This window comes from Salmo salar, chromosome 03 (genome assembly GCF_965601325.2).
Source record: "Salmo salar chromosome 03, fSalSal1, whole genome shotgun sequence".
Classification (NCBI taxonomy): domain Eukaryota; kingdom Metazoa; phylum Chordata; class Actinopteri; order Salmoniformes; family Salmonidae; genus Salmo; species Salmo salar.
The window spans coordinates 83,925,535-83,940,593 of record NC_138293.1 but is presented as its reverse complement, the minus strand read 5'-3'; the positions used below and the strand labels follow the sequence as shown (position 1 = coordinate 83,940,593).

Here is a 15,059-nt window from a genome sequence, read left to right as displayed (position 1 = left end):
CATACACACATTGCACTTTTAAAAGCCTTTATGATTATTATGGAATTGAATTAGCTTCTTACAAAATACAAATATTCCACAATGTTTAAGTACATTTCATACTGCTCACCTTGAAACTGACGGCTGAAGTGGTATTCACCATATGAAGTGACTACTTGACAGTGTGGTTGCTTTTATTTTCTGGGCATAGCAACAGGGTGTGTCTTCTGCAAGGGCAGTCCACACAGACATGCACTTTGTCCTAATGCCCCCCACGCGTTTGAATAAAGTCCATCCTTTTTAACTTTTAAATAGTAAGTGTGATGTTATGGGGCTGACAATGTATTGAATAATAATGAACATAACTATCTTATCCTTGGTGCATACACATGTTTAACTGTTTGATACATATTGTCATAAAGTATTTTTCTCCAATCAGATATGGTACTTAATGAGTTAATTCTGTTGCAACAGCTAAATGTTACAACACTGAAACTATGGGGGTTGTGCTGAGCAGGAAATCGAAACTTCAGGAAAGAAACGTCAGGAAATAGAAACTTAAAGAAACACCTGGATCATTCTTCAATTGCATTAGGCCTATAAGGGCTCTTCAAAAGAAGTCCCTTTTCATTAAAGTACAAAAGGTTATTTTAGTAGAAAAATCTGGTGGGAGTAACCAGATGGTTACTGGTGTTACTAAGAGGATGGGTTGAAGCCCAGGTCTCCTGCACACCACAACATTGTGTTAGCCTGCTGAGATAGGCATTCGTTTGTGGAGCTAGTCTTCAGGTCGCAGCTATAGATTACAATGGTAACACATTACAATGGTAAACAATTACTCAGGTGCCTTCCAGACCTGGGTTCAGATAGTATTTAAAATCTTGGGCATGTGGGGTCTGCACTTTTGGGGCTATTCCATTTGATTAGTCAATGGAGCTCGCCTACTCTCCCTAGGCAGACGGGTTGCCTCCCACAATATAAACAAGACTAGAGCGCACCAGGCAAGCTCAATCAAGCACAGCTATGTCTTGTATTTGAAAAATACTAAACCCGGGGCTGCTGCCATCTCCTACTGCCATTGTGGCTCTGTGCTGCTCCTAGCCTATTGCTTGAATAGTGTGTAAGGAGTTTTGGTACTGTGACAGTAAAGATACACATTTCAACTTTACAACGGATTAATACAATTTTATTTAAAGGGAGTTTCATTTTGAAAACTCCTTATAAATGATGTTGAATACATGTGTTATAAAGGTTGTTATGCATGATATTGAAACTGTCATAAAGGTGTTATGAGTGGGTGTTATGTAAAGTGTACAGTGTTACCCAAATATCAATATTTAGGCTGGAATTCAATTTGCACATAAAAGTTATACCACACTGCACTTTCAGAAGTTAGTTTGAGCTAGCAGTTTTCAGTTTCCTGCATGTGCTCACAGCCATTCAACAAATATGGTCCTGTTTCCTCTCAAATGTATTAATTTAGATTGTTGACAGTTGGGGCTTTCAAGTCTTCTTTCTGTGCTGAGCTCATAGGTGGGAGAACTATACATGTACACAATGCATAACTGCAGAGCTTCACAGTTTAGTAGCCTACAGGAAACAGTCCTCCTCACATGCTTCAACATTAGGATGATATGCTAGAGCAGGTAAAGTGGATCATGAGGACCAGCTGGTATTTGATTTGGATATTCATTTTCACACTGATGGTCAGCATTGGTAAGTGGTGAATTTCTGCTGCAGCACTTCCATTGAGGGTTTTCCTCCGGGGACTGAGATTAAAACTATGTTTTTTAGGAACAGAATAAAAGTTGTGCTTGGCTTTGTTGGAAAATAAAATATATTTATGTTCATTTATCCATTCAATCATATCGTCTGCAAATACCAAAAGGTTATCATTAATACACAATGGAGGTTATGAGTAACTTGCATCAGTTTTAATCCATTACCCTCACTAACCCACAACCATCTCTCCAGCCCGTCAGGAGGTGATGTACATAAAGAGGTCGGAGGAGCAGTCAGTGGATCTCTCCTGTACACCTGAACAGACAGGTGGAACCCCTGTCAGTCTCTACCTGACCCACAGGTGTGTCCGGCCTGAGAGGGAGGTGCTGTTCATGGCCAAGGACCAGAGTTCCGGGACGGTGAGGGTTAACCGGCTGTACAAAGATCGTCTGAAGGTCACAGGCGGATTGAACTCTGACCTGCTCAACGTGACCATAGCCCACCTACAGCGCACAGACACAGGCCTGTACATCTGTGAGTTTGTCTACACAGCTGACCCCTCTGACCGAACAGTCTCCGGCAGTCTGGAATTCTTCCTGTTTGTTGAAGGGACAGGTACGTGATCATGACTTGGTTATACCACTGAGAAGGAACTATCAGTGGTCACCAACCGCGGTACTGGAGAGTTACTGAGGGTGCAGGCTTTAAGCCCTGTTCATCCTGTGTCCTCATTCTCATTGGGGGGAATTCCGACCCGAGTTAAACGCAAGTAAATGGAATGTAATTCCCTTTTTATGCACTGTTATCTCCACGTATTCTGACCTTAGATTTAAGCATGAGAAAAGAATGCTATTCACCCCGCTTTTCGTTGGGGTGGAGATCAATGAAATGAAGGTGTGGCGGAGATGTGGCTACAGATACTCCGTATTCTGACCTTGATTTAGGGCTTTATTAAATGTGTAAAGCTGAAGTGTTACAGATTCCGCGATATAAATGTAAAAGTCATTTCCGATTGAGCCGACATATGCAGCGTTTACCGTGAATGCAGTCTCGAATCCCATCACGGACAACTTACATTTGTTTAGCTAATTACCAACTTTACAACTACTTACTACTTTGCAACTAGGTTGGGTTAGCATGTTAGCTAACCCATGTCAGCTAACCCTAACCCCTAAACCATAGCCTAGCTAACGTTAGCCACACCAAATTGTAATTCGTAACATATCATACGAAAGGGATAATGGACATCCGGAAATGATTACATACCATACCAAACATATCATACTGATTGGAGTGTCCCAGATTTACGTTTACTATGTATTTGGATAAAAGTGTGTGTTCATTGTGCAGAGAGTGTGTGTCAGTGCTCCAGCTACCCCCCACTGATCTACACCATCTCTGCAGCAGCTGGCCTGCTTCTCCTCGTCCTCATCTGGCTGTGTGCAGCGGAGTGTGTAAGTAGCCTAATCCACCTGAACCTTACCACCATACCACAACCAAGCATGTTAATGTCGAAATCTAAAGGAAGGGGCAGTCCTCACTGTCACTCTCGGAATTACTTCAGTTTATTTCCAGACACATGACGAACATGGTTTCCACATCTAATTTTAGTCAGGTATAAAGTCATGAGTACATTTGTCAGTATTAAAGTATGCCTCATATCAGTTTCAGGCTAAGCTGAGAAAACGTCATAAAACACAAGCCCCCATCTATGAGGAAATGCACAGTGGGTGTCAAGAAGCTGGAAGTGCTCTAAATAACCATTCTGTGCCTACACCCCTGGAAGAAACAGAGTCCCCTGTGTACGCCAACCCCCAGGCCAGACAAGCACAGGAGAACCACTACGCCAACCCCCAGGCCAGACAAGCACAGGAGAACCACTACGCCAACCCCCAGGCCAGACAAGCACAGGAGAACCACTACGCCAGCCCCCAGGCCAGACAAGCACAGGAGAACCACTACGCCAACCCCCAGGCCAGACAAGCACAGGAGACCCACTACGCCAACCCCCAGGCCAGACAAGCACAGGAGACCCACTACGCCAACCCCCAGGCCAGACAAGCACAGGAGAACCACTACGCCAACCCCCAGGCCAGACAAGCACAGGAGAACCACTACGCCAACCCCCAGGCCAGACAAGCACAGGAGAACCACTACGCCAACCCCCAGGCCAGACAAGCACAGGAGACCCACTACGCCAACCCCCAGGCCAGACAAGCACAGGAGAACCACTACGCCAACCCCCAGGCCAGACAAGCACAGGAGACCCACTACGCCAACCCCCAGGCCAGACAAGCACAGGAGACCCACTACGCCAACCCCCAGGCCAGACAAGCACAGGAGACCCACTACGCCAACCCCCAGGCCAGACAAGCACAGGAGAACCACTACGCCAACCCCCAGGCCAGACAAGCACAGGAGACCCACTACGCCAACCCCCAGGCCAGACAAGCACAGGAGAACCACTACGCCAACCCCCAGGCCAGACAAGCACAGGAGACCCACTACGCCAACCCCCAGGCCAGACAAGCACAGGAGAACCACTACGCCAACCCCCAGGCCAGACAAGCACAGGAGAACCACTACGCCAACCCCCAGGCCAGACAAGCACAGGAGACCCACTACGCCAACCCCCAGGCCAGACAAGCACAGGAGACCCACTACGCCAACCCCCAGGCCAGACAAGCACAGGAGAACCACTACGCCAACCCCCAGGCCAGACAAGCACAGGAGAACCACTACGCCAACCCCCAGGCCAGACAAGCACAGGAGAACCACTACGCCAACCCCCAGGCCAGACAAGCACAGGAGAACCACTACGCCAACCCCCGACAGATCACTCTGAAGCCCTGAGCGAACCACGCTGAGGGTGCGTGACATGCCCCCCTAATGTTTTTTTAAAAGGGGAGTGGACACTGATGGCAAAAATAAGAGTACAGGAGTTTCAGATGGAGATATAAATGTTCTAACCCACTCTGACAGGTGTGAAAGAGTTTCTAACTCTACCCGATCTGATGTCATTGCTTTTTCAAGTGTGTGCAAGATCGTAAGCAACGGTCAACTATTGGTCCCACCTCACCTTTCTTTTCTCCAGTGTCAACGAGTCACCCAACTATGGTTGCTCAACAAACCCACCTACAGGATGAGAATGGAAGACTTACAGAGCTAGTACATAGGTCACTGTGCCTGTATAGGTGTACTAGTGGTGATGCCCTTAACGCACAGCTGCCCTCAGAACAGGATCTAATAGGGAAAACTCCAATCTGCAAACTAATTGACAAATACTAACATCAAGAACTGACCCCAACACTCTTTAACAGCCAAGAAAAAAACTGCAATTTTATTAATAGTTTAAAAGAAGCTCCATAGTTCATGAAAACATTGTTTTCGGTGCATGTCATTTAACAATCACATTCTATGAGGAGAAAGACATACATTGAGAAAATCAATCATTACAAGCCACTGACTTTTCTTTAAATCTCAGTACAGACATTTTTTCTTAATATTTCAAAAACAAAAAAGGCAAAAAGCAGCCCTAACCCCAAATCCCCGTCCCACCCATCATCCCAACAAAAACTAAATAACTGAACGAAACAACAGAACACACAGATAGCCTTGGGGGTGACGGGCACAGTGCTAAAGAGTAAGACGCTCATTGGTTTAGGAATACACAGTATAGCCATGTAGCACAAGGTCAATCTGAATACACAACATAGCCATGTAGCGGTAGGTCAATCTGAATACACAGCATAGCCATGTAGCACAAGGTCAATCTGAATACACAGTATAGCCATGTAGCGGTAGGTCAATCTGAATACACAGCATAGCCATGTAGCACAAGGTCAATCTGAATACACAACATAGCCATGTAGCACAAGGTCAATCTGAATACACAGTATAGCCATGTAGCACAAGGTCAATCTCAATACACAGCATAGCCATGTAGCACAAGGTCAATCTGAATACACAGTATAGCCATGTAGCGGTAGGTCAATCTGAATACACAGTATAGCCATGTAGCACAAGGTCAATCTGAATACACAACATAGCCATGTAGCACAAGGTCAATCTGAATACACAGCATAGCCATGTAGCACAAGGTCAATCTGAATACACAGCATAGCCATGTAGTGCAATGTCAATCTGAATTAAGGAAGCCGGATGTTGGAGTCTTGGGGTGGGGGGGTAGGCCTACCCAACCAAATAAAAACAGTGGATCCCAAAACCCCTGCATAAAATGTGCCTTGTACCCATCAAAGTCTCCCCCCCCACCACCACCCCCAAACTTGTGCATAGATCATGATCCTTTACAACCAGCTAGTTTTAAAAACATCCCCCAAATAAATGCGACGTCAGTTTTTCCCCCTGTTCTTTAATACACGCCATAAGAGAGAATGACAGAGGAAAGACAGAGTAATGCACAATGGTCCTTATTCAGTCAGGACAGGACCTCTAAGAAAATACAATAAAGATTCAAAACATACAGAATTTGCATGTTCTTTCACGGTCATTTTTTGTAACAATCAAAATCAAATAATTTTGTTTTTAAATGTAAAGTAATTTTAATAAAATGTATATAAAGCACTCTTTCAAAAAAAAGTTCATTTAAAGTCCATTATTTGGTTAATACGTACGGTGCCTTCATAAAGTATTCACACCTCTTGACTTTTTCCACATTTTGTTGTTACTTAATGGGATTCAAATGGATTTAATTGTAATTTTTAACAATGATCTACACAATTCTCTAATCTCAAAGTGTAAGAAAAAGAATAATATTTGTACAAAATTCATGAAAAATAAAATACGAATATATCTTGATTAGATAAGTATTCAACCCCTTGAGTCAATACATGTTAAAATCGCATTTGAGTCCAAGTCTCTTTCCACACCTGGATTGTGCAACATTTGTCCATTATTCTTTTCAGAATCCTTCAAGCTCTGTCGAATTGTTTGTTGATCAATGTTAGACAACCATTTTTAGGTCTTGCCATTCAAGCAGATTAAAGTAAAAACTAACTCGGCCACTCTGGAACATTCACGGCCTTCTTGGTAAGCAACTCCAGCATAGATTTGGCCTTGTGTTTTAGGTTATTGCCCTGCTGAAAGGTGAATTCCTCTTCCAGTGTCTAGTTAGTGGAAAGCAGACTGAACAAGGTTTTCCTATAGGATTTTAACAATTACAAGCATACCCATAACAAGATGTAGGCACCACTATGCTTGAAAATATGGAGGGTGGTACTCTCAACCATAACACTTTGTATTCAGGACAAAAAGTTCATTGCTTTGCCACATTTTTTGAAGTATTACTTTAGTGCCTTGTGGCAAACAGGATACATGTTTCAGAATATTTTTATTCTGTACAGGCTTCCTTTTCACCCTTTTAATTAGGTTAGTATTGTGAAGTAACTACAATGTGAGTGATCCATCCTCAGTTTTCTCCCATCCCAGCCATTAAACTCTGTAACTGTTTTAAAGTCTCCATTGGCCTCATGGTGAAATCCCTGAGCAGTTTCCTTTCTCTCCGGCAACAGAGTTAGGAAGGACGCCTGTATCTCTGTAGTGACTGGGTGCATTGATACACCATCCAAAGTATAATTAATAACCACCATGCTCAAAGGGATATTCAATGCCTGTTTTTTTTAATGTATTTTTTACCCATCTACCAAAAGGTGGCCTTCTTTGCGAGGAATTGGAAAACCTCCCTGGTCTTTATAGTTGAATCTGTTTGAAATTCACTGCTCGACAGAGAGTCCTTAAAGATAATTGTATGTATGGGGTACAATGAGGTAGTCATTCAAAAATCATGTTAAACACTATTACTGCACACAGAGTCCATGCAACTTGTGACTTAAGCACATTTTTACTCCTGAACATATTTAGGCTTGTCATAACAAAAGGGGTTGAATACTTATTGACTCAAGACATTTCAGCTTTTCATTTTTTATTAAATTTGTCAAATTTAGAAAATCATAATTCCACTTTGACATTATGGGGTATTGTGTGTAGGCCAGTGACCAAAAAAATCTAATACTTTAATACATTTTAAATTCAGGCTGTAACAACAAAATTTGGTAAAAGTCAAGGGGTGTGAATACTTTCTGAAGGCACTGTAAACTGCTACGGATTTAGAAACAAAAGGATATTTTCTCTCTTTCTGAAATCCATAAATTTCAGTGCTTCATTTTTTAAAATCATTTCACCCCCCCCGTACATTAAAATGGAGTGGAGTTGGAACTCTGGAACCCTGGCCTTCCTGAGACAAGATCCACTTTATGTGTGCAAGATAGTGAGCAATTATGTATTTTTTTTTACAAAAGGAAAAATGTAATCAATAAAAACGCACAGGCTTTAGATAGTCCATGAAATCAACATAGAACAAAGATGTCAAAGGTCAAATATAACATGACAACACTGTTGGATCCCAGAGTTCTGAAAGTAGCACAATATTAAAATCTTCATTCTGTAAAGTGTTTTTGTTATTCTTTTTAAAATGGAAGTATTTGTCCTTTTTTGTTTTTCCAACATTTTCATACAGTTAATTCCTTTTCCTCGAACTTCAGAAGAACAAAAAAGGTTGTAAACCGTCAGTGGCCTTGCAGAAAACAAGCAAACATAACACATGAGATTTGAACAAAAATGAAACTGAACGAAAGCTAACAAACCAAAAAGGTAGGCACCTCTGAAGTGAGCCTTGTAACCAACCCTCCTTCTGATGTCTTGTCCTTCGGTTTCTCCCTGAATAGACAGGGAGAGCTACAAGTCTCTCTATCCAAACTATGGCCACAGGTCTTCAAAAATACTTTTTTTGTAACTTTTTTCAATATTAGATTTTTTTTGTTGCTTTTCTATACTTTTTATGTTTATAATCTGAAAAAAATGGTGCAATAATTATAATTAATAATCCATATTTTTTTCTTGGATTATTCCACAATGAAAGCCACTACAAGGTAGATAAACATATTACAGATTAAACACACTTATTTTCTTAAGTCCTTGAGTAAACATTTACACGTGAAGTCGCCGTCTGCCCCCAGTACTTTATCTGCCGTTGTTCGATTAGCTTGAGGGGAGGGCTGACACTCAGTGCAACGCTAGAGTCTAATAACAATAAACATCAGAATATACTTTTGATAAGCCAAAAATAAAACGTAAAACTAATATACTGAAAAGAAATAAAATGAAAAAGCGGAGACAATTCCCGCTGTAAATCACAGGCTCACAATCGTTTGAAACCTCATACACACTGTCTGTCAAACAGACACACATCCATCCATCCATGAACCATACAGTACAGGAAACCTTGTGCAAACACTCAGATACAACAGATGTCATTTAGCCTTTTTTTTTTATACCAATCTTTGTTTTTAACAATCCTCATTTTTCAAATGTAGTTCACTCGGAACAGATGTTCTCAAATATCTAGGAAGTGTATGAATGAGACAAAATTATTACAAAGTGTTCACATTACAATATTGGCGCTTCTTTTGATTCAAGTATTTGTATTCTTTATTTTTGTATTACTCTGATATGTTAATATTATATTTATCTTCTGGGAAATATACAGAGAAGGAGAATACATAGGGGCAAGGTTGGACCTGGGGCAGAGAGAGCGGGCTTAGGGTAAAGTGGAAAGAGAAACCTAGCTGTATACATATATACACACACACACACACTTGGATGTATACATGTATATAAACTAGCATGTGCATATTCAACCCAGGCCCTTGAGAAAGATTTGTTTTTTTGTTTTCCTCTTGAAAATGGGGTCCCTACCCCAGAACCTACTCTGGTCCATGATAGAGAAGCAAACTTTGCTTAAACTCCAGTTGCCTTTGAGTGATTGAAAAAGGGAGATTCTCTTGACTTCCTACACCAGTCATCCATGGTGTATATTGGTGGGTCAATAAGGTGGGGTAGGGGTGGGGGGGTAGAGTGACAGGGGGTCTCTCAGTGCTGGTGCTGCACAGAGAATCCTGGGACGCCTCTGAGGCTTGACCCCCCAATCCCTTTTTTGTGACCCTATTCCAGTCTGTAGCCTCGGGAGCCCAGCGTGGAGCAAAACAATTCAGGTTTTTCAGAAACAGGCAATTAGTGATTGTTGCTAATGTCACACGACAACGATGAGTACGAAAAACAACTCTTGGTAGAGGGCCTTCCCCCTTTTAAGACTTGGTACCGAACAACAAAACTGTGAGGTGTGTCCTGGCCCTGCTGATGCGGTGGGCCCCACCTGGACCCTAACCTTAAAATCCCAGATCTGTGGCAATGTTCTGTTCTGTGGGTGGTGCACTCGAGGCTGGAAATCAGAAATGAACACCAGCGATACAGCGTTCCAGAAGGTAGCCCCAGTCAGAGTGCCACAGTTGGGGGAAAAAGGCTTGCAGAGACAGAACGAGGCCTCTCAGCCAAGGAGTGCACAGCAAAAAACATACTTTAGAACTTTTTTTTAAACACTTTTTTTGTACTTTAGTTTCTACTTTTTGTCAAACCTTCTCAACCCCCCCCCCCCAAAAAAAAGATAACATGTTTTTGGTTTTATAAAAGGTGTACCCGATGTGACCCATCAACAGTACACCCAGACTGCCTGTTTTCTTTTGATAGCTGGGACAAGGTACTGCCTCATATGTCCTGGCCCAAATATTACCCCCTCCTCCCAGCCAACATTCCTCCATGACCATGTGCCTTTAAGTCTAGGATTCAGGAGGAAATGTAGTCTCAAAACTACTGAATCATGGGAATTGAAGGCTCATTTGACAGCAGAGACAACTCAATGGTAAATGGCAGGGCTGAAGTATATATTTTAGTCCAGTTGGCACATGACACATGAGGAAGGTCTCCCAGAAACCCCCATCCCCACCACTCAGCAGGTTATTATTAGTGTTATCTAAAAGCTCTTGAAATCATCACAATGAACAACTGTACTTTACAGATGTACTTTACACAAAGCTAGAGCTCCAACAGGGGAAAGCAGAGTCTACTCAGTGTTCCTCCTCCTGAGCTGTGTATGTATGAGGGATATCAGTGAGACTGAATTACAAAGACACCACAGTGATGGGGCAGTGGGGAGGGTAGTTTGGAGTCTGCCTAGTGCTGGCAGGTATGAAAAATGCCAGCGGGTGGAAAGGAGGGGGCTAGACAATTGGCAGATGTTTGGTGGACTGATGGTTGATGGTTCTGAGCGCGAACCTCTGTCTTTGCATAGAAATCGAGTGCTGCGTCAGTTTATATGGAATTCAGGTTGACGGAGAGGGGTAGTGGTATAGGAGTCTGTCTTTTCATTCTGCCAGAAAGCTCCTCGACAGCCTATGGAAAATAAAGCACCAGTGTGAGTGAGGCCTGACTGGAGTGGAGGATGTGTATGTGGAGAGGACAACATGGGGATGGGAAGGGAGAGAGGGTGGGCTGGGCAGCAGAGGCTGTGAGAGAGGGGGAGCAGGGCTGGCCGGGTAGATAGATACCCTCTGAATCTCACACCTGATCTGACTATACATTAGAACCATCAGGCCCGCTCCTGAACCAAAACACTGACTGTCTAACAACCACACCAAATGAACCACCCCCACTGAGATCTGCAGTGTCCGTATCCATAACATTCCTGTGGTGGGCTGCGTTTGCTGAGGTGCGCGTCGAACCAGGAGTATTTTAGTTTCTGCTTACGAGCAGTAAGAGCAGGGGACAGGAGAGCAGCTGAACACGGCATGGAGCTGTCGAAAAAACATCCGTAAAAATCATTGTAATCATAAAACAAACAGCAAGTTTGACAAAAACTAAAATAACTCTGGCGATTTTTCCAGAAATGAAAATAATAAACCAAAAAAATTAAACCAAAGAAAACTTAACACAATTCAAAAACCTCTTAATCTCTGGCTAAAGTGATCCTTGCATGAGAGACAGAGATAGAGGGATAGAGGGCGGGATAGAGTGGAGATGATGAACAACAGAAGAAAGAGGGATAGAGAGCGGGATAGAGTGGAGGTGATGAAGAATAGAAGAGAGAGGGATGGAGGGTGGGATAGAGTGGAGGTGATGAACAACAGAAGAGAGAGGGATAGAGAGCGGGATAGAGTGGAGATGATGAACAACAGAAGAAAGAGGGATAGAGAGCGGGATAGAGTGGAGGTGATGAAGAATAGAAGAGAGAGGGATGGAGGGTGGGATAGAGTGGAGGTGATGAACAACAGAAGAGAGAGGGATAGAGAGCGGGATAGAGTGGAGATGATGAACAACAGAAGAAAGAGGGATAGAGAGCGGGATAGAGTGGAGGTGATGAAGAATAGAAGAGAGAGGGATGGAGGGTGGGATAGAGTGGAGGTGATGAACAACAGAAGAGAGAGGGATAGAGAGCGGGATAGAGTGGAGGTGATGAAAAACAGAAGAGAGAGGGATAGAGGGCGAGATAGAGAGCGGGATAGAGTGGAGGAGATGAACAACAGAAGAGAGAGGGATAGAGAGAGGGATAGAGTGGAGTAGTAGTAGTTAATACGAATCGGACAGTTCTGACAGCTGCTCTTGGGCACCAGAGGCCCCGGAGGTCCCTGGGGGAACCAGTCTGAGGCTCCCCAGGGAGGGAGAGGGGAAGGTGGGGTGAGAGCTGCTGCAGAGGCCTGGTGTGGAGCTTCTATGAAGTCCTCCCCCTCCGCAGCAGGCAGGCACTCAATGGCCACACGATCATACAGGTTGGCAGGGCTTGTGAAAAAGGTTGAGAGATAGAGAGTAAATGACAATCCCCCTGCAGAATCCATCCACAGAACATTGCCGCAGCATCTAGTTGCGTCTCCAGAGAACAAGGCTAAAGATTTTCAGTCATGTAACAGTGATATTTACTTTGATAGAGTGAAAGGGAAAACAGGCGAGTGCTTCGGGGTCTCACACCCGATAGTGCCCAAAGTCTTTCATTCTTTCTTTCTTTCCTTTCCATTCCTTCATTTTGCTACCATTTCAGAAACTTTCCTGGTACCACACACAGACCGCGAGAAAGGGAAGGTTTAAAATAGAAAAAAACAATCTGAAAACTGAAAATAGTTTCACATCTGTGTTACAGTTCATAAAGAGTTACGGAGAAGCCACGTCGTAGTAGATTGCTTGGTTTTTTTTGTTTGAGTTTTTTTTCTCGAGTTTCAGTGTCACACGCTTCTCCTCTTCTGATTCGTTGGCATTGAAGTGAAGGAGCTTGACGCTCTTTGCTAAGTGCTATGATAAACCACCTCTTCTTATAAACCAGTTATACATTTGTCCCATACTTTTTTGTACCAAATACAACAATGGAAAGAAAAAAATGCATCGTTTCGTCTTGTGGGTAGATAAGGAACACGTCTCGTTTTGGTATAATGCCCCATACACCCCCTTCCTTACCCCTGTACCCCTCTAGTCTGTCACTGTTGTGTGAGGCTGGATTAGAAAAGACCTAGTCCGAGACTGAATAACAAGTGCTTGTTGTATATCCTTGTGTTTCACGGATAAGTGGGTCCAGCCAGCTCACACACCCAGGGGGATGGATATAGAGTCCTTGCTGTTTTTGATTTTGTCTCTTCTCTTGAAAGAGGTTTGTGAGAGAAACCCTTTGAGTACTTGGGGTGGACGGTAGTAGAGAGTAGTCTGTGGCTTATATTGCACGTCACTTGAAATGGTGTGTTGGTGTAAAGAAGAGATTAGTGGACCACGGAAAAGACTGAGGTCTTCCGCAGTCACAGAAAGGGGGGAACCAGACCACAAGTTCGTCCTTAAACGAGTTGAGGTGCATTTCAAAAGAAGTGTTTTCTTACAGTTCCATAGAGCAGTGGTTACTAGACTTCAACAAGACGGTCATACACACATGTAAACACACGCCCCCGGAAATATTGACACATCGGAGTAATATTTCTCTTCGCTTATTTTGCGAAAGGGTCGGGGAAACGAAACTCCTCCATGACAAAAATGGCTTTAAAATGAACAAGGCGAAGATCTTTTGCGTTTGCATCATCAATCCCTTTAAGAGTGGTGGAGACTGAATAATATGCTTGTGACCGCCGAGGCTTCCAGTTGAGAGCTGCTGTGTCCTCAGTCTCTTACAAGCACATCCTCTCCCCTGGGGTTTCGCTGGCTCAGAAATGAGTGTGCAATTCTCAGTACGTTTTCTTCAGTAAGTACAGAGTGAGTGAGAATCAGTGAATAAAGGAGGGGAACCAGGCCAGGAGGGAGGTTAAGGCTAGTAATTAGTGCTGAGAAAAAACAAACAAGAGAAATTCCGGACTGGTAGAAAGTTCTGGAACCTTCCCGACAGGAAGGGGATGGGCTTTGGGAATGATGTGTATCTATGGTTTCTCTGAGGTGTGGATTGACTGCTGCCAGGCAGCAAGGGATTATGGGAGTTTTGAAGATGGCAGCTCGTTGTTTGAAGCAGTTAGCCTAAAATACACATTTCACATGACAAAAAGTTCTCAGAGTAAAGTTCAAATGTTTCTCTTCCTTTGTTGGTTGAGTCAAAGGCATACTCGTGCTTTTCCGAAAGTCCAAACTTAAAACACTGAGCCTCTCGCCGAACAAATCTAAAATGAAATGTTTTTTTTTTTTTAAACAAACAGAAAAATTGGAAGAGGGTGAGCAGCGTGGACACAGAAGAGCCACCTTGTACTCAAGTCTGTCCCTCGATCATCCCACCCACACTGATTATCACCACATTGATTTGCTTGGTTTTTGCTCTTCTGTCTGTATATGTGTATATATGTATATGTGTAGTACTGTGTAGTATTCCTGTGTCGTATTCCATTCCTCCTTTTTCTAGCATGGAGCTGTGTGACGTGGTCCTACATGGACTCCCCGCTCAGCAGGTCCCCAGGAAGCAGCGTGTTGATTGGAGTAGGACTCCCCATGACCCGCCCCTCCTCTCCGCTGGGCGGTCCCCATAGGCTGGAGTACTGGGGCACGCCCCCCCACAGCAGGTCTCCGCCCGTCTTGGCTCCACCTCCTCCCATGCCGCCACTGCTGCCGCCAGAATTCCAGTGGGGGTGGCCAATGGGGTGCGAGGATCTGGGCCCGGAACCGCCCATCCGCGTCTGATTGACGCCTGGGTCAGCCTGCCAGCTGGTGGTTGAGGCTAGCTGCTGGCCCTGTGCAAAGAAGCGCTGGACCTCTTCCTCCCCAGCAAACTCTGCCAGGATGGTGGTGTTACCCAGAACGCACCTGGACAGGAAGAGAGACAAATAGAGGTGTGTTATTTAGTTAGCCTCGTTGAAGTGGCCATTCTCATACACCACGTGTGATGCTATAGATACTGTTTTTTACCCTTTGTGGAAGCAGGCCGGGCACACACTAAAAGATCTCTCTAAGTTCACATTTTTCCAAATTCTAAGCTTTCCAAGTTCTCCCAGTTCTAAGTTCTT

The 15,059-nt window shown here is 43.8% G+C and overlaps 1 protein-coding gene across 8 annotated transcripts in view; it reads right to left on the bottom strand.

The window, feature by feature from the left end:
* Positions 1 to 5,013: 5,013 nt before the first annotated feature.
* Positions 5,014 to 15,059, bottom strand: part of LOC106606600 (trinucleotide repeat-containing gene 6C protein) — a 99,533-nt gene continuing 89,487 nt past the window's right edge. For all 8 annotated transcript variants that reach the window (XM_082972816.1, XM_082972818.1, XM_045715584.2 and 5 more), the window contains one exon: positions 5,014 to 14,859. In XM_082972816.1, the coding sequence (XP_082828942.1) occupies positions 14,484 to 14,859 (376 nt within the window). In that variant the 3' untranslated portion in view covers positions 5,014 to 14,483. The remainder of the gene's footprint in view (positions 14,860 to 15,059) is intronic.